The sequence below is a fragment of the Falco biarmicus genome, chromosome 3, assembly GCF_023638135.1.
Source record: "Falco biarmicus isolate bFalBia1 chromosome 3, bFalBia1.pri, whole genome shotgun sequence".
Classification (NCBI taxonomy): Eukaryota; Metazoa; Chordata; class Aves; order Falconiformes; family Falconidae; genus Falco; species Falco biarmicus.
This window is the reverse complement of record NC_079290.1, coordinates 112,279,662-112,292,662: the sequence shown is the minus strand read 5'-3', so window position 1 is coordinate 112,292,662 and position 13,001 is coordinate 112,279,662. Positions and strand designations below refer to the sequence as shown.

The 13,001-nt window shown below is 51.9% G+C and overlaps 1 protein-coding gene across 1 annotated transcript; it reads right to left on the bottom strand.

Moving 5' to 3' along the window:
• Window positions 1-4,927: 4,927 nt before the first annotated feature.
• Window positions 4,928-11,249, bottom strand: SRM (spermidine synthase). The gene is made up of 8 exons (XM_056332799.1): window positions 11,022-11,249; window positions 10,693-10,813; window positions 10,402-10,494; window positions 9,098-9,251; window positions 8,216-8,299; window positions 7,737-7,882; window positions 6,712-6,834; window positions 4,928-6,125 (listed from the first exon to the last, which is right to left on the bottom strand). Exons 1-8 carry the CDS (start codon window positions 11,165-11,167, stop codon window positions 6,108-6,110), a joined length of 885 nt encoding a protein of 294 aa, XP_056188774.1. The 5' UTR covers window positions 11,168-11,249; the 3' UTR covers window positions 4,928-6,107.
• Between the last annotated feature and the right edge of the window lie 1,752 nt (window positions 11,250-13,001).

Sequence of the window (13,001 nt, the reverse complement as noted above, 5' to 3'; positions counted from 1 at the left end):
TACATTGGTCTGTCCTCCTCAGACTCTGGTTCTCTGGCCCCTTTGCAGAGACCCTGCTGGTTCTGCTACCACCACTGCTGACCATCTCCTCACCATAGGCTACAGCACCATCTCATTCTCCAAAGGAAATAAAATAACTGGTAAAAAATTTGCTCTTTTCAGTAACTGGAAAAAGTTCAACATAGAGCACCAGGATTGTTCTGCATTCCTACTGTTCCCTATTCCCTGTCGCATTGGCTGTCTGACCTTTGAGAATGCCCCATTTTTTTTTTTTTTTGCCAACTCTTGTCACTGTACAGGAAAGGCTAAAGGTTTTTCCTTGGAGGAGTGAACACTCCTGACAATTCTTTCCTTGATTTCCTCTTACACTTTCTCTGTTTTCTCACTCACTGCTTTATAAGTCTTCTTCCATGACGCTCTCTCTGTGCGGAGTCGCACATGGTCTGAGTGGGTTTCTACCCCTTTACAGTGAGGGTGGATCTACCTGAAATCAGCATGTCCGTGGGAGCATGGTAAGGGTGGGGATCCTCCAGAAGGAAACTCAGCATACAGTAACTTGAAAAGACCTGGCTATTGAATGATTTTGTCTGACAGCACGGCTTCAGCAGAGATGCAGAGTGGGTTCAGAAGTACAGCAGAATATGCTTCCACAGTCACATAGGACAACCTCCACCTTTTTGTGGTTAAGGGTGCACAAGCAACATGCAACGGGAGAGGTTTTATCTTTCAAGAAAGAGGTCTCTGACCTCTCCTCAGTGCATCTGCACAGCAGCAAAGACTGGGCATTGCTGGAATACAAAAGCTAAGACTATGTCTGGCACCAAATGCCACATTAAGGAACGAGATGAATTTCTCAGTTGCTTTCCTCTATGGCCTGGATATTTGCCATTGTCTACCCGTTTGTTGCCTGGTCTGGGTTCAGATCACCGTGCCTTGAAACAAATAGCAGAATTGCATCAGGCTTCCCAAACAAAGTCTGGTTCCCAAAGGTGAGGTGCTCAGCCGCAGCTGAAGGCAGGCTTCAAATGCTGCTGCTTTCCTGTCACTGGAACCCTTTCTCTCTGCCCTCAAGAGTCCCTAGTTGCAAAGGTCAATGCAATAAATAAAGCAATAGTCAGCTGACAGTTGTGAGCCTTCCTGGAAGGGGAAACCAATTTGTTCATGGGCCTGAAATCACAGCTCATTTATCAGGCCAGGCCTGCAGTATTCCCTCGCGCTGTGCTCCCCAGGGGCCTCCAAGCAGCATGCAGGTGGCTGTTCCAGCCACGGCTTTTCATTGGCACTAATCTAACAAACCCAGGGAAGAGACTGCGTGTGCGTGGGCTGGAGCTACTGCTCCCACTCATCCCTGATCAGAGCTGCAGAGCAGGTGCAGGGAGGAGGAGGGGAGTACCGCAGGGATGCTGCTGTCGGAGCACGCACGACTACAAGCCTGTTAAGCTCTCTGGGGAGGTGAAGCTGGGGGAGTTGTGCCGCCTGCTCTGTCTGTCGACCCCAAAGGGGCTGCAGGAGGATGAAGCGAGGGTGAGCATGATTCAGTGGTACGCTCAAAACCTTTTGTTATTTCAAAATGCATGCAAAGTCAAACATTTCAGTTATTCCACCAAAAATCATCCTCAGAAATAACTACTTGCTATGAAACACTTCTGTTTCAAAACACCTCTATTTTCCACTGAAAATGTGTCACCCAGCTCCAAGTAGGAGGCATTTCAGGTGGTGAAGCAGGCCGAGGATGCCTGCTGACATGTAAACTGACCTCTGTTACACCAGACTCACCCTGTTGGTGGCAAGATTGGCTGGACAAGACTTGGACAGGAATGTTTCTTTACCATTTGGCTATCCTGAGGGACTGCACATGCACTGTGTCTTGTGGGAATTCAGTCAGAAAGAGCTCACCAGGGATGTTAACACACGGGACTGTGAGACTGCCAGCACCGCAGAAGGGACTGCTCAGCTGGGAGAGCTTTAAACAGGAATTCACACGCTCCAGATAGTGTGGGGTTCTGCCTACTCCTCTCCTACAGCTGAAGGAGGATGAAACACACGCAGGGTCATTGCACACATTATCTTGCCCTTAGCCCTGGCAAACTCCTTCCCAGGGATGCCCAGCCGTGGGCTGCTGCAGCAGCCGTTCAGTACCAAGGAGGGGGTAGCCCCCTCCTGCAGGGTCCCCACTCTGGTCAGCCCTCCCCTCCAGCCTCACCACCCGCATCCCTGCAAGGCCTGCTGCTGAGATCCCAAACATGTGGAATAACCCCCTCCAGTCTTTACCTGTTACACACATCACTCTACTATAACTGAGACTCCCTGGCTCCAATTCCTCACCTTTTGCATTTTTTAAAAGCACTTAACTCCAGCCTATACATGACCAGAAAAGAGCATCACCTGGGCTTCTCAGTATTTAACTCTGTTACAATTTTTCATCTTACTTCTAACATTTTGTCTGACGCTTTGGCTAGATCTGAGCTGCTGTTTCACACTTCTGTCCACACTTTTCCCTCTTGTTCCCCATGCATTTTATCAAAGGAACTTTCCTCTCCCTGAACTTGGTGGCCCTTGTTACTACTTTTCTGTTTGCTTACTGAGGCTGCTGTTCTCTGATGAAAGTTGAATTATCAATCTTACTTTAGCAAGTCTCTTGCTCCAGCCAAGCTCCATCAATAATTCAGCCAGGCCTCAATAACATTAGCTCTGGATGAATATGACACTCATGCCAATTAACTGGCTGAAAGGGCTCAAGAGATACAGGCAAGAGATTTCTCTTAATTTTTTTAAGCTCTTTTCTGAACTTCTAAAAATTGAGTTAGCTCAATGTGTAAAGCCCAGAGCAGGGAGTCTGACACAGTTCAAAAGGCGCCAAGAGGCTTAAGCAATTGATGTGCTAAAGCCCATCAGGCTCTGTTCCCTCGCTTGTCTCCACCTGCTCTGCCTGATTGTACTGAATTGTACTGAACTTGGGACAAAGCCTATGCCTGTTCATATGCTCCCAGCTTAATAAGATGCTGGAACATGACTGCAGCATGTCTAGACAAACATCATCTTCGTGGATCTTTGCTTATGAACAGCTTTGCTTGACTAGCCTTGGGCAAAAGCCAGCTCAAACTCCAAAGAAGTTACTCAAGTGTTTAGTTGCCCACCTGGAGACACTGCAAAGATTGCTTTTGAATGCTCAGTTCTATACAAGTTTTCTCCCTGCTAGTTTTCTCCTGTTGGGCATTACTCAAATTGCCAGTCTCATTTCAATCCCCACTGGCCTTGGCCACAGCATCCTGCAGTGTTAACACCTCAGACATACATTTATGGAAGGGATAATCAATCTGTAGATACAATTGCCTGACCGATGGCTGCCATGCCAAGTACCATTCCAGCAGCTTAAATGGCACGTAGACTTTGTGGCAGCTCTCTGCGCTCGCGTGAGTTTTAGCAGTCCTGAAGCGCTTGGAGCTGCCGAGATGGAACTAGCTATAGATGCACAAACTCTTGCTCCTTCTCTTGCTGCACCTTACTGAGTGCTTGATTCAGGCACTGATCTGTCTTCACCTGTTGCAAAACACCAAAGTTACTTGAAACCACCTGTAAAAAACAGTGATTTGGAATGACTTGGAAACGATATACAGGACCTTACAGACAGGGTATGTACGACTTGGATGGCAAACAGCCTTGTCTCCTGCTCTCATCACTGGCCACTTGCTGAACTTACAAATTTGGAGAGAGCTCAGAGAAACAGAAGGAATAATTAGCTACGTGGAGGCTAGAAACAGGTTGGAGGAAGTTCTTTTCCTCTTGGGCATTGTTGTACCCACCAAGGGCAGGTGGAAGGCTTGAACTTGTTCCTTTACTAGTTGGCAGCTGCTCTAAGGCCTTCCTGGACTACAGTCCTGGTCTCAATTCCCATTCCAGGGGAGAGAAAGTGCCAGAGGTAGTTTTCTGTCAAGGATGAAGGGCCGAATGGGGTTCAGGCCCCCATTCCTAGGAGTAGCTAGAACCAGCCTCCATTACTGATTTGCTTTTTGTAATAAAAATAAAAGAGTTGAGCAATGGAAATGTGTCAACAGCCCTAGCTAACCAGTAGCTGTGGGAGAAAGGAGAGAGTTACCCAGATAATTAAAGAGACAAACTGGGCGTAATCTTTTCAACATAAGAATACAAAGGAGATCCGAAGTCAGCTCTGCAGCTTAGCAATGCTTTGCAAACCCTTACAACCACAAAGCAGCTGTATACTGTACTGATAGTGGTAGTAGCATTGGGAAAGAAGTGATAAGCCTCATCACAAAGGGGAGAAAGTAGGAGGCTTGGTACTGACACCACAGAAGTCCCTCGCTGCAGGCACGCAGTGGCTGCACCGCCTATGCTGTTTGTAGAGCCACGATTATGGTAAAGCTCAACCCAATCTTTGCAAAAGTCCGCACCTTCTGGTCTTCTCTTCTCTTAGGAAGCCCGAAAGCCTCCCTCAGGAGCTGTTTTGTCTTCTTCTGATGCCACCTAGCGAGCCTTCCAGCCTGTTCAGCCTGAGCCCAGGACCTGCTCCAGATCCTGAGCCACAATGGCGCAACCCAGTGACTGACAGGCATTATGTGATGCTAGCAGGGAGGATGGGCGGCTAGAGAACAGCTTGGAAAGGTGTACCAGAGGCAGCACTTGGACTAGAGAACAGCTTGGATAGAAGGTGCTGACTTCTGCAGCAGTGAGGATAAGAGAAGCTGGGGCTATTTGGCAGTCAGGTTACAATACAGAACATGCAATGGGATCACTCTTCAGAGCATTTTTTTGGTGATAACTTGTCACTCCTAGAGACAAGGGAGAGAGGAAGTCAGACCAACTACAGAGCGCCCCTGGATGTCTTCTGACAAGCACAACAAACGTTCAGGATCTCTGTTTCCACCCCCACACTCTGCCCCCCAAAGAAGCACACCGACCCACACTGATGTCACCTTAACCAGAGCCGAGTGTTTAATTGATTGCAAGGGAGTGACAACCGCACAGTGGCTGTGCTGGGAAGGTACCCACTGCACAGTGCTGGTACACGGTCTTTAAAACAGAAGTAAAGAAGTGGAGGCAGATCCATCTCACAACAGAGTACAATGAAAAACAACTTACGCATCTGGGGATTCTGGGGGCAGCATTAGAAATAATGATGCCTCCTAAGGACTAGCAAGTACCCAGGCCTGAGGCATCTCAGCATGACTGAGATGAGAGATCTGTCAGCACAACCGACTCCCCAACATCAGTACTTAACAGCAGGCAATGGATCTAAGGTTTGTTTTTTATATATATATATTTATATTTATATATATAAAGCGCCTATCACCATATTGATAAACATTCTTTGGAACCATTCTTGATGGCAGAGGTAAGAACAGGAGTCAGTCTGTTAGTACCTCAGCACTTCTGTTTCCAACCAATTTTTTTTTTTTTTTTTTAAAAAAAAGCCACAAGACTGCTGCCAGCCTGCCTGGCTGGTGTTTAATACTGCTACTCCATCAGGGTTGGAGGGAGACCTATTGTGAATGGCAACAGTTTGCACTGTGACTTCTCTGACTGTGCTGCAGAACAGTGCAGGTGTTGCAGAAGGGCAGTGGGACATGAAGGCTCAGACCCGTTACCAGTCGAAACGTCTCAGCAGCAGGGAGCTCCTATTAGGAGAGAGCAAGCTAACTTTGCTGCCCACAAAGCTCTCGCTCTCTGTGCTTAAGGCTGAGTCAGTGACCCTTCTGGACTCTTCCCAGGTTTCAGAAGATCACCAGACAGAAATAAGTCTCAGTTATAAATACATCATGTCAGTTGTAGGGGGTGGAGGTGGGATGGGGGGGCACAGGGAGGGAAGAATTTAGAATGGGTGCAGGGAGGAAAGAAAGGAAGAAGACCTCTTATGTTTCCAGCCCTGGAAAGAACAGTTTTCACCTCACGCAATAAGTCACTGGACCTTTTCAATAGTCTTATCTGGCTTACGCCCCATCATCTTTAACACATCAAAGGGAATGTTGGATGGCAAAGGGTTAAACAATCCCACATAGTGGAGAGCAAATCTGCAGTCTGCTGGGAAGGTCCCAACCACATCACTGACGATCTCAGGGTCCAACTTGAGGGAAGGAAGCAGCTTCTCAGTCTCACACATCACTCAGGGCCTGGAGACAGCCAAAGACAAAAAAGTGTCAGGCCAGACCTGCTGCAGCTCTACCAGTCCTCAACAGAAGTACAGCTCAGACACAACCAGGGCATTTGCCTGCGTCCCTAGGACACTCAAAGGAGGATTTTTTCTGGAACGTGCAGCTGCAACCCAGCTAGATGATGGAATGATGCAGAAATATAGACTATCCTTCAAGAAGGCAGCCTTAGCTACGCTACAGCATCCTTTCTTCTACCACCTAGTTTGTGCTAGAAACCACAACCATGTTTTATCTAAGACTTTTGGAGCTTTCCAGTGGGAAACGCCAGTTCTGCAGGCTCTCGGACTTGGCTTTGGAAGGTGAAATAGGAGTCATCTGCTATCAAGGCATGGGACATCAACCCAAAGAACAGTTCCAAACTGAACACCAGTCTTCCCAGACTGAATCATACTCTGCTACGTCATACAAAATGCTGTCCTGCTCCAACTTGCCCACAGAAGCCTTTAGGGCTGCAGGAAATCCTCAGTCCTGTACGCTCCCGCTCCTGCCAAGGAAAAGCCATACCTCATCCTTGATGAAGGAATAACAGCACAGCCTTGCTTACCTTCCGTGCAAACTCTGGCAGAATGAAAGCTGCCCGATGAATGTCTGAGTTGTAGTATTTCAGACTCCTCTCCTCTACCTGTTGCTGTGAGAGCTGCTGCACAGGCTCCCGGAAATTTGTGTTCTGCAAAAAAAAGCCAGGTAGCTCTATAATGTAGCTTTTTGGTACAAGCAAAAGGCATCCCGATTCATGGCAGAGAACCAAGTGGACTTGCAGGAAAAGATGACTCTGTCCTCTGAGGTCAAAGGCTCTGCACAGCTCCAGCCCCAAGGGCTGGAGTTTACACTCCGTACCTCGTGTGACCAGCCCTTATTCACAGATGTCAGTGTATGAGGTCAGGCTGTGTGCGAGCCACGTGCCAGATTAAGCTGTCAGATTGTGCCCAAGCATCTAAGAAGCAAGGCTTTTTTTGCTCTTCAGAGCAGAACCTGTGCCTGCATTAAGTCAGGCACAGTGCATGCTGCCAGTGCCCCAGATACGCATCCAATACAGCAGCAGCGCTGCTGGCTCCCTAAACCAGTGTGGCAGTTGCATTAGGTTGGCTGTAGTGCAGCAGACTGGGAAGAGAGCGGACCTCCGTGGTCTGACACAGTCACCATCCCGCATCCTAACACTGACTGTCACCTGGAGGCCTCTGTACAAGCAGATTACCAGTTGCAAGGTGATTCTTACCAAGCAGGTGCCTGCTTTATAAACAGCCAGCATCAGTAAGTCAAAGCCTTAACAGGCTCTGGAAATTGGTAGTGGCTTCCTCCCTTCCAAGGCCGTTGTACTAGAGAGAAAGCAATGCCCTTTCCTAAGGCACTGGGTACACACTGCTGGTCAGTTCCGCACTTGACTCGGCTCTGAGCAAGGTGCACGCGCTCAGGGGCGCTGGGCGGGCAGAGCTGGGGCCCAGCACAAGTCCAGAGGCCCCACAGCTGGCCAAGCGCAGTGCCACAGCTCAGGCTCTCTAAGAGACAGCCTGAGGCTCTGCGGGTGCTTTCAGAGAGTGGAAAAGGGCACTTCAGGTGCCTGAAACTTACCGGGTTCTTGCTGCAGAGCATGAAGCCAATCTGCCCACTGGGATACGTGGGGATGGTGCAATAGGCGTATTCCACAACAGGGAACAGAGACTTGCAAAACTGACGCATCTCCTTAATGAGATCCAGGTGCAGCCACTGGCACTCACCTATGGGGAGAAAGGGAGACAGGATGCAGAACGAGAGCTGCCCTTCTCTGCACAGGCCTGTGCCTGGTTAACAGTGGTTCCAAGTCCAAACCTGCTCTACTCCGCACAGCTCATGCGGTTTCAAAGGCAAGATAAGACCCTTATGCCAGTTTTACTAAGCACAGCCCAGCAGTTAACAAGTTGATGTATACAGATCAAAAACGCTCCTGTACCCATGAGCTGAAATGGATTTCACTCCCTACATCATGTCTCCCCAAGAAGAGTCCCCTTTGTGCCTCACACTTTGCATGCAATGCTCTGGCATCAGCCTCTGCCCAGAGACAGAGTCCTCACCTTGGCAGCAAAGAATCCCATCTTCACGCAGGGCTGTCTTCATCAGCTGGTAGTAAGATTCTTTGAATAAGCTTTCTGCAGGACCTGGGAGAAAAGTAAGTAAAGAATCATGTCTAGAGAGAGATTAAGACAGCAGGTTTCCGAGAGTTTCCTGAATGCCCAGACTGCACAGGGACTGCACTGGAAAAGTGACATTTCAAATGGCTTTTTGGTGATCACAAATGTTGGAGACGATCCAGAAGTAAAAAAGTTTTGACCCTGGGTGAAGCCCAGCCTGCACCTAGCACAGCAAAACCATGACCATTTTAGCTTTACTCAATAGTAAGCCCAGGACCTTGACCAAAGAAAGTGCTCCAAACTGCCTTTTAGAGATGCCCTTCCATGTGTTGTCTACAGCAAGAGCGAAGGTGACTCAGGTGCTCGCTCTTAGGTCCCTAAAACGAGGCACCGTAAGTACATTTGGTCCCTCTCTACTTGGGTTTTCCCCTTTGGAAATACAGCAACCTCACTACAGCCATCTTTAGGCTAGGTAGCTACACCAACCGCGTGTGGGGCACTGCTTCATTAGCAGGCACACGGGCAAAGCCGCCTTTGCCAGCATGGTTCTGTATTTCCCCATGGGACTGCTGGATTCGAGGGTCAACTCTCTGCCAGAAGCAATAGCTGCTGGAGTTGAATTTTGAGGAGAAAAACATGACAGCTGGCTTGAAGCCTTGCTAATACAATTTTCTGGTCTTCATCCTGCTCTCTACCAAAAGAGCCAAGTCAGTGACAGTCTTTTCACTTGAAAGGAGCCTGGGCAAGCTGGCGTTGCTTCCAAGAGGTAGGCAGAAGAGAAAAGGAGTGTGGAAAGCAGTGCCCTTTTATGGCCAGAATTCTTACCCATGGGGTCAGACGAGTCTGTGATAATCACATCAAAGGCTTCTTGATTTTGTTTCATAAACTCAAAACCGTCTCCCACATGCAAGGTCAGCTTAGCACTGGAATACCCCACTGCCATCCCTGGGAGGTATTTCTTTGACACCTGGATCACATCCTGCAACACAGAGAGCACAAGTGGGTCAGTGGGGGGGCTGCAAGGAGCTACTCTGCAGGCTACTGTGCAGCTGCAGCTGAAAGAACAGCACAGTGAGTCATTTCCTTCCATGCCTTCAGCACAAATCCGACTCGCTAGCTAGATCCTCAAGAGCTGTCAGCATCTTCAGCCAACAAGCTACACTCAGCCCCTTCCTACAGCCTCAGGGTTCAGTGACACTGTTGGTCTGTCCTTGCCAAACTCAACAAGAAGAACTTGGAGCTTCAAAAGCTCCCTGAGGAACTAAGAGAATACGGCTGCAGATCTGACTGCTCTCTGCTCCTTTTCCTGGCGGACATCACTTGTAGAGGTGATCTCAGCTGAAGACTTTTTTTTTTTTTTTTCCTCCTTCCTAAATAAACCCATACCAGCAGGTTTCTGGATGCAAAGTGAGAAAGATCCCCACCTCTGCTCTATAGCTGTTACATCGATCCCCCCAATAAGACACAGTTTTCTCTTAAACTAGTTAGACAGCCGCTGCCCTGGGCCTGCAAGCGTACTGGACACTACAAGCTTCTCACAGCTGGCAGAGACAAAAAAATACGCTGGTGTCAGGCAGCGCTTGTTCAGAACCAGGCACATATGCCTACTTAGCTTGGCAGAGTACACAGGCTCACAGAGCAGCGCTTCCCATTCTGCGCTGCCTCACTCTGAGGAGACAGCAAAGCTTTCTTAGAAATTAAACATCAGAACAAACCGACGGAGGGGAGGAGAACCGGCCCACCTATCGCAGAATCAACCTTCCCCCCCCCCCCCCCCCATGGCTTGTTTCCTGCTTTCGGTCACAGGAGGCTGCTTAACAGCGCGGCCACCCTTCCCTGGCAGGAGCAGCTCTGTTCTGCGGGGGGGGCAGGGAAGAGCAGCACCTCCGCGAGCCACAGCGATCCCGATCCCGAGGTGGCCGCGCCGGCCGGTAAGCGCCTCTGCCGTCCGTGCGGGGCAGGCAGCGCATGGGGGAGGCCGCCAGCTGCCACGTAGATGACCGGCCAGGCGCGGAGGTGGCGCTGTCAGTGTCCCGCAGCGGGGCGGGCAGCGCAGGCACCGGCCGCTGGCGCGGGGCAGCAGGTGAGTCCCGCCGGCGTCCCCGGGCGCCCCGCGCAGCCCAACGCACCTCATCGATCTCGCACTGCACCACCGACTCCACGGCCGGGTGCTTCACCACCTCCCGCAGCACTCCGCCGTCGCCGCCGCCGATGATCAGCACCTGCGGGGAGAGCGCAGCGGGCAGGGCGCCCGCGTCAGCCGGCCGGGCTCGGGGGCGGCGGGGCCGGGGGCGGCGGGAGGCCGGCAGCCCCGCGGGAGCCCCTGCCCCGGCGCCGGGCCCCCCGCGCTGCCCTGCCCAGCGCGGCTGCGCCCGGAGCGGCCGGTCTGCGGGCCCCGGGGCCCCCCGCGGAGCGCTCACCTTGCGGGGGTCGGGGTGGCTGCAGAGCGGCAGGTTGGCGATCATTTCCTGGTAGGAGAACTCGTCCCGCTCCGTGCACTGGATCACCCCGTCCAGGACCAGGACGTTGCCGTAGGTGGTGCTGGGGAGAGCGGGGAAGCGGGGTTGGAGCCGGCCCGCGCCCGCAGCCGCGCTCCCCGCCGCTCCCCGCGCCGCCAGGCCCCACCGCATGGCGCCGCTGCCCCCCCCCGCCGCCACCACTGCCGCCGCCACCACCACCACCGCCGCCGCCGCCGCCGCCGCCACCACCACCGCCGCCGCCCCTGGCCGCTCTCCCGGCCGCGCCGCACCTGCGGAAGACGAGTATCTCCTGGTAGCGGGAGCGCTGGTGGTGCAGCAGCTCCTCCACCTGCAGCGACATGGCCTGCCCCGGCCACAGCCGGCACGTCTCCCGGAACCAGCCCTCGCGGATCAGCGCCGCCGCGCCGCGCTCCATCCCGGCCCGGCCCCGCCGCCCCGCGCAGCCGCCGCCGCCTGACCCCGCCGGCGCGGGAGCCGCGCGCAGGGGCCCACGCACCGCCCCGCCCCCGGCCGCCAGCGCGCGCGCCGCCGCGTCCCCATTGGCCCAGGCGCGGCGTGACGCAGGCGGCCACGTGAGCCGGCGCGCCCGGAGCCGGCCCCGCCCCGCCCCGCCGGGAAAGGGCGCGTCACCCGCCGGGACCCGCTGCTGCCGCGCCGCCCCCGGGCCGGCCCGCCGGGACCCCCCGGGCCTCCCCGCTCCCCGCCGCGCCCCCCCCGCGAAGGCGGCTCCGTTACCGCCCGCGGCCGCGCTGCGGAGGGCTGCCCGGGGCCACCGCTGCCAGGGCTGCCCCGAGAGCCGCTCCGAGCAGGGGATGCGGCCCTTCTCCAGCCGCTGCCCCGCTGCCGAGTGCGCTTCGGTTACATCCTGCTATAGCTGCACCGATTCACGGCGCAGCCGGGTGAATAAAGCACGCGTGGATTCCTGCTCGCTTCCATTAAAGACTTTCTAGAACCCAGCTGCAATTCTTGAAGGAGAATCAGGAAAAAAGACTGAAATTAAGACCATCCTTGAACTGTCACCTTGCATGAGTTTTAAGTAGAGGACTTGCAGAAACTTCCAAAATTTTACTACTTCCCCAGCCAATGGGGCTTTCGGTGTAACTCGCTTGTTCTTCAAGTTACAGAAAGGTCAGAAGTGGCAAAGCTGACACGAAGGGGGGGAACTGGCAGTCCCCGCAAATGCACTTCAGAGACAATTGCTATTTAACTGCCTCTTCAAAAACATTCTCCAATATTCAGCCATGCAAGCAGATTTTATGAGCAGAAAGGGACTCTGTTCTGCCATTACAATGCTGCTCAGCTGGCACTGTTCACACTGAAGTACCTAAGGAGGAAAATCCCTCCTCTGTTACTTCCACTCACTACTCCCCAAAAATATGGGAAATGATTGAAAACAAAATAAATCCCAAACCTCCTCATGCTCTTTGTAAAATAAAGCCCTCTGATTTGTAACTGAGAGGGAAGTTTTTACTGCCACCCACTCGCTCCCTGCACCTAGCCCAACCAAGTACATTGTTGTTGCCAAAACAGGCGAGCACAAAATGGAAAATCCTTAGTCGGAAAAGGAAATCAGAGTAAAGACGAGGCCTTTGAGAAAGAGCACAAGATCTACCAGTCAGCGCAGTGACAGTAATCCAGGGAGCAGTTCTGCCACTGATTTAATGTGGCTTCAAGCAAAGTCACATCAGCCCTACCCTTCAGCACTCCTGACTGTTAAACTGTCACGTTGTTTACATCTTTTACAGCAGCATGACCAGCCTTCCGCTGTCAGCATTTAGAATAAGCTCTGCCATCCATCCATCCACCAAATTATGGGCCGACACTCCTTCCACAACGGCTCGAGGATAATTTGCTGCAAGTACTTCAAATTTCGAAATGTTAGAATAGCTGTACCGAGCTTCAGTTGCAGCACAGAGCCTCACTGGCTGTCCCCAACCCGATACTGCACTCTGTTTTTACCTTCTACTTAATGCTATTGCTTTCACTCCATAACCACTGGTCTCTGATGTAAAAAAAGCACCCCAACTATTTTATTACCCCTTAAAATAAAATCTTTGCTTAAAAATAAACAAACTCTACCAAGTAAACACACTCATTTTTCATATTACCTTGTCTTGTAAGAGATGTGCTGTGCAGTTCAATTTGTAAGCAAGGCCTAACATAAAAGATAGTCTGGCCTTATTTCCTCCTCTGGACTGCTGGCGTTTGAGTCACATCTACTGAATCTCTCTATTATTTTTGTGCTGGCT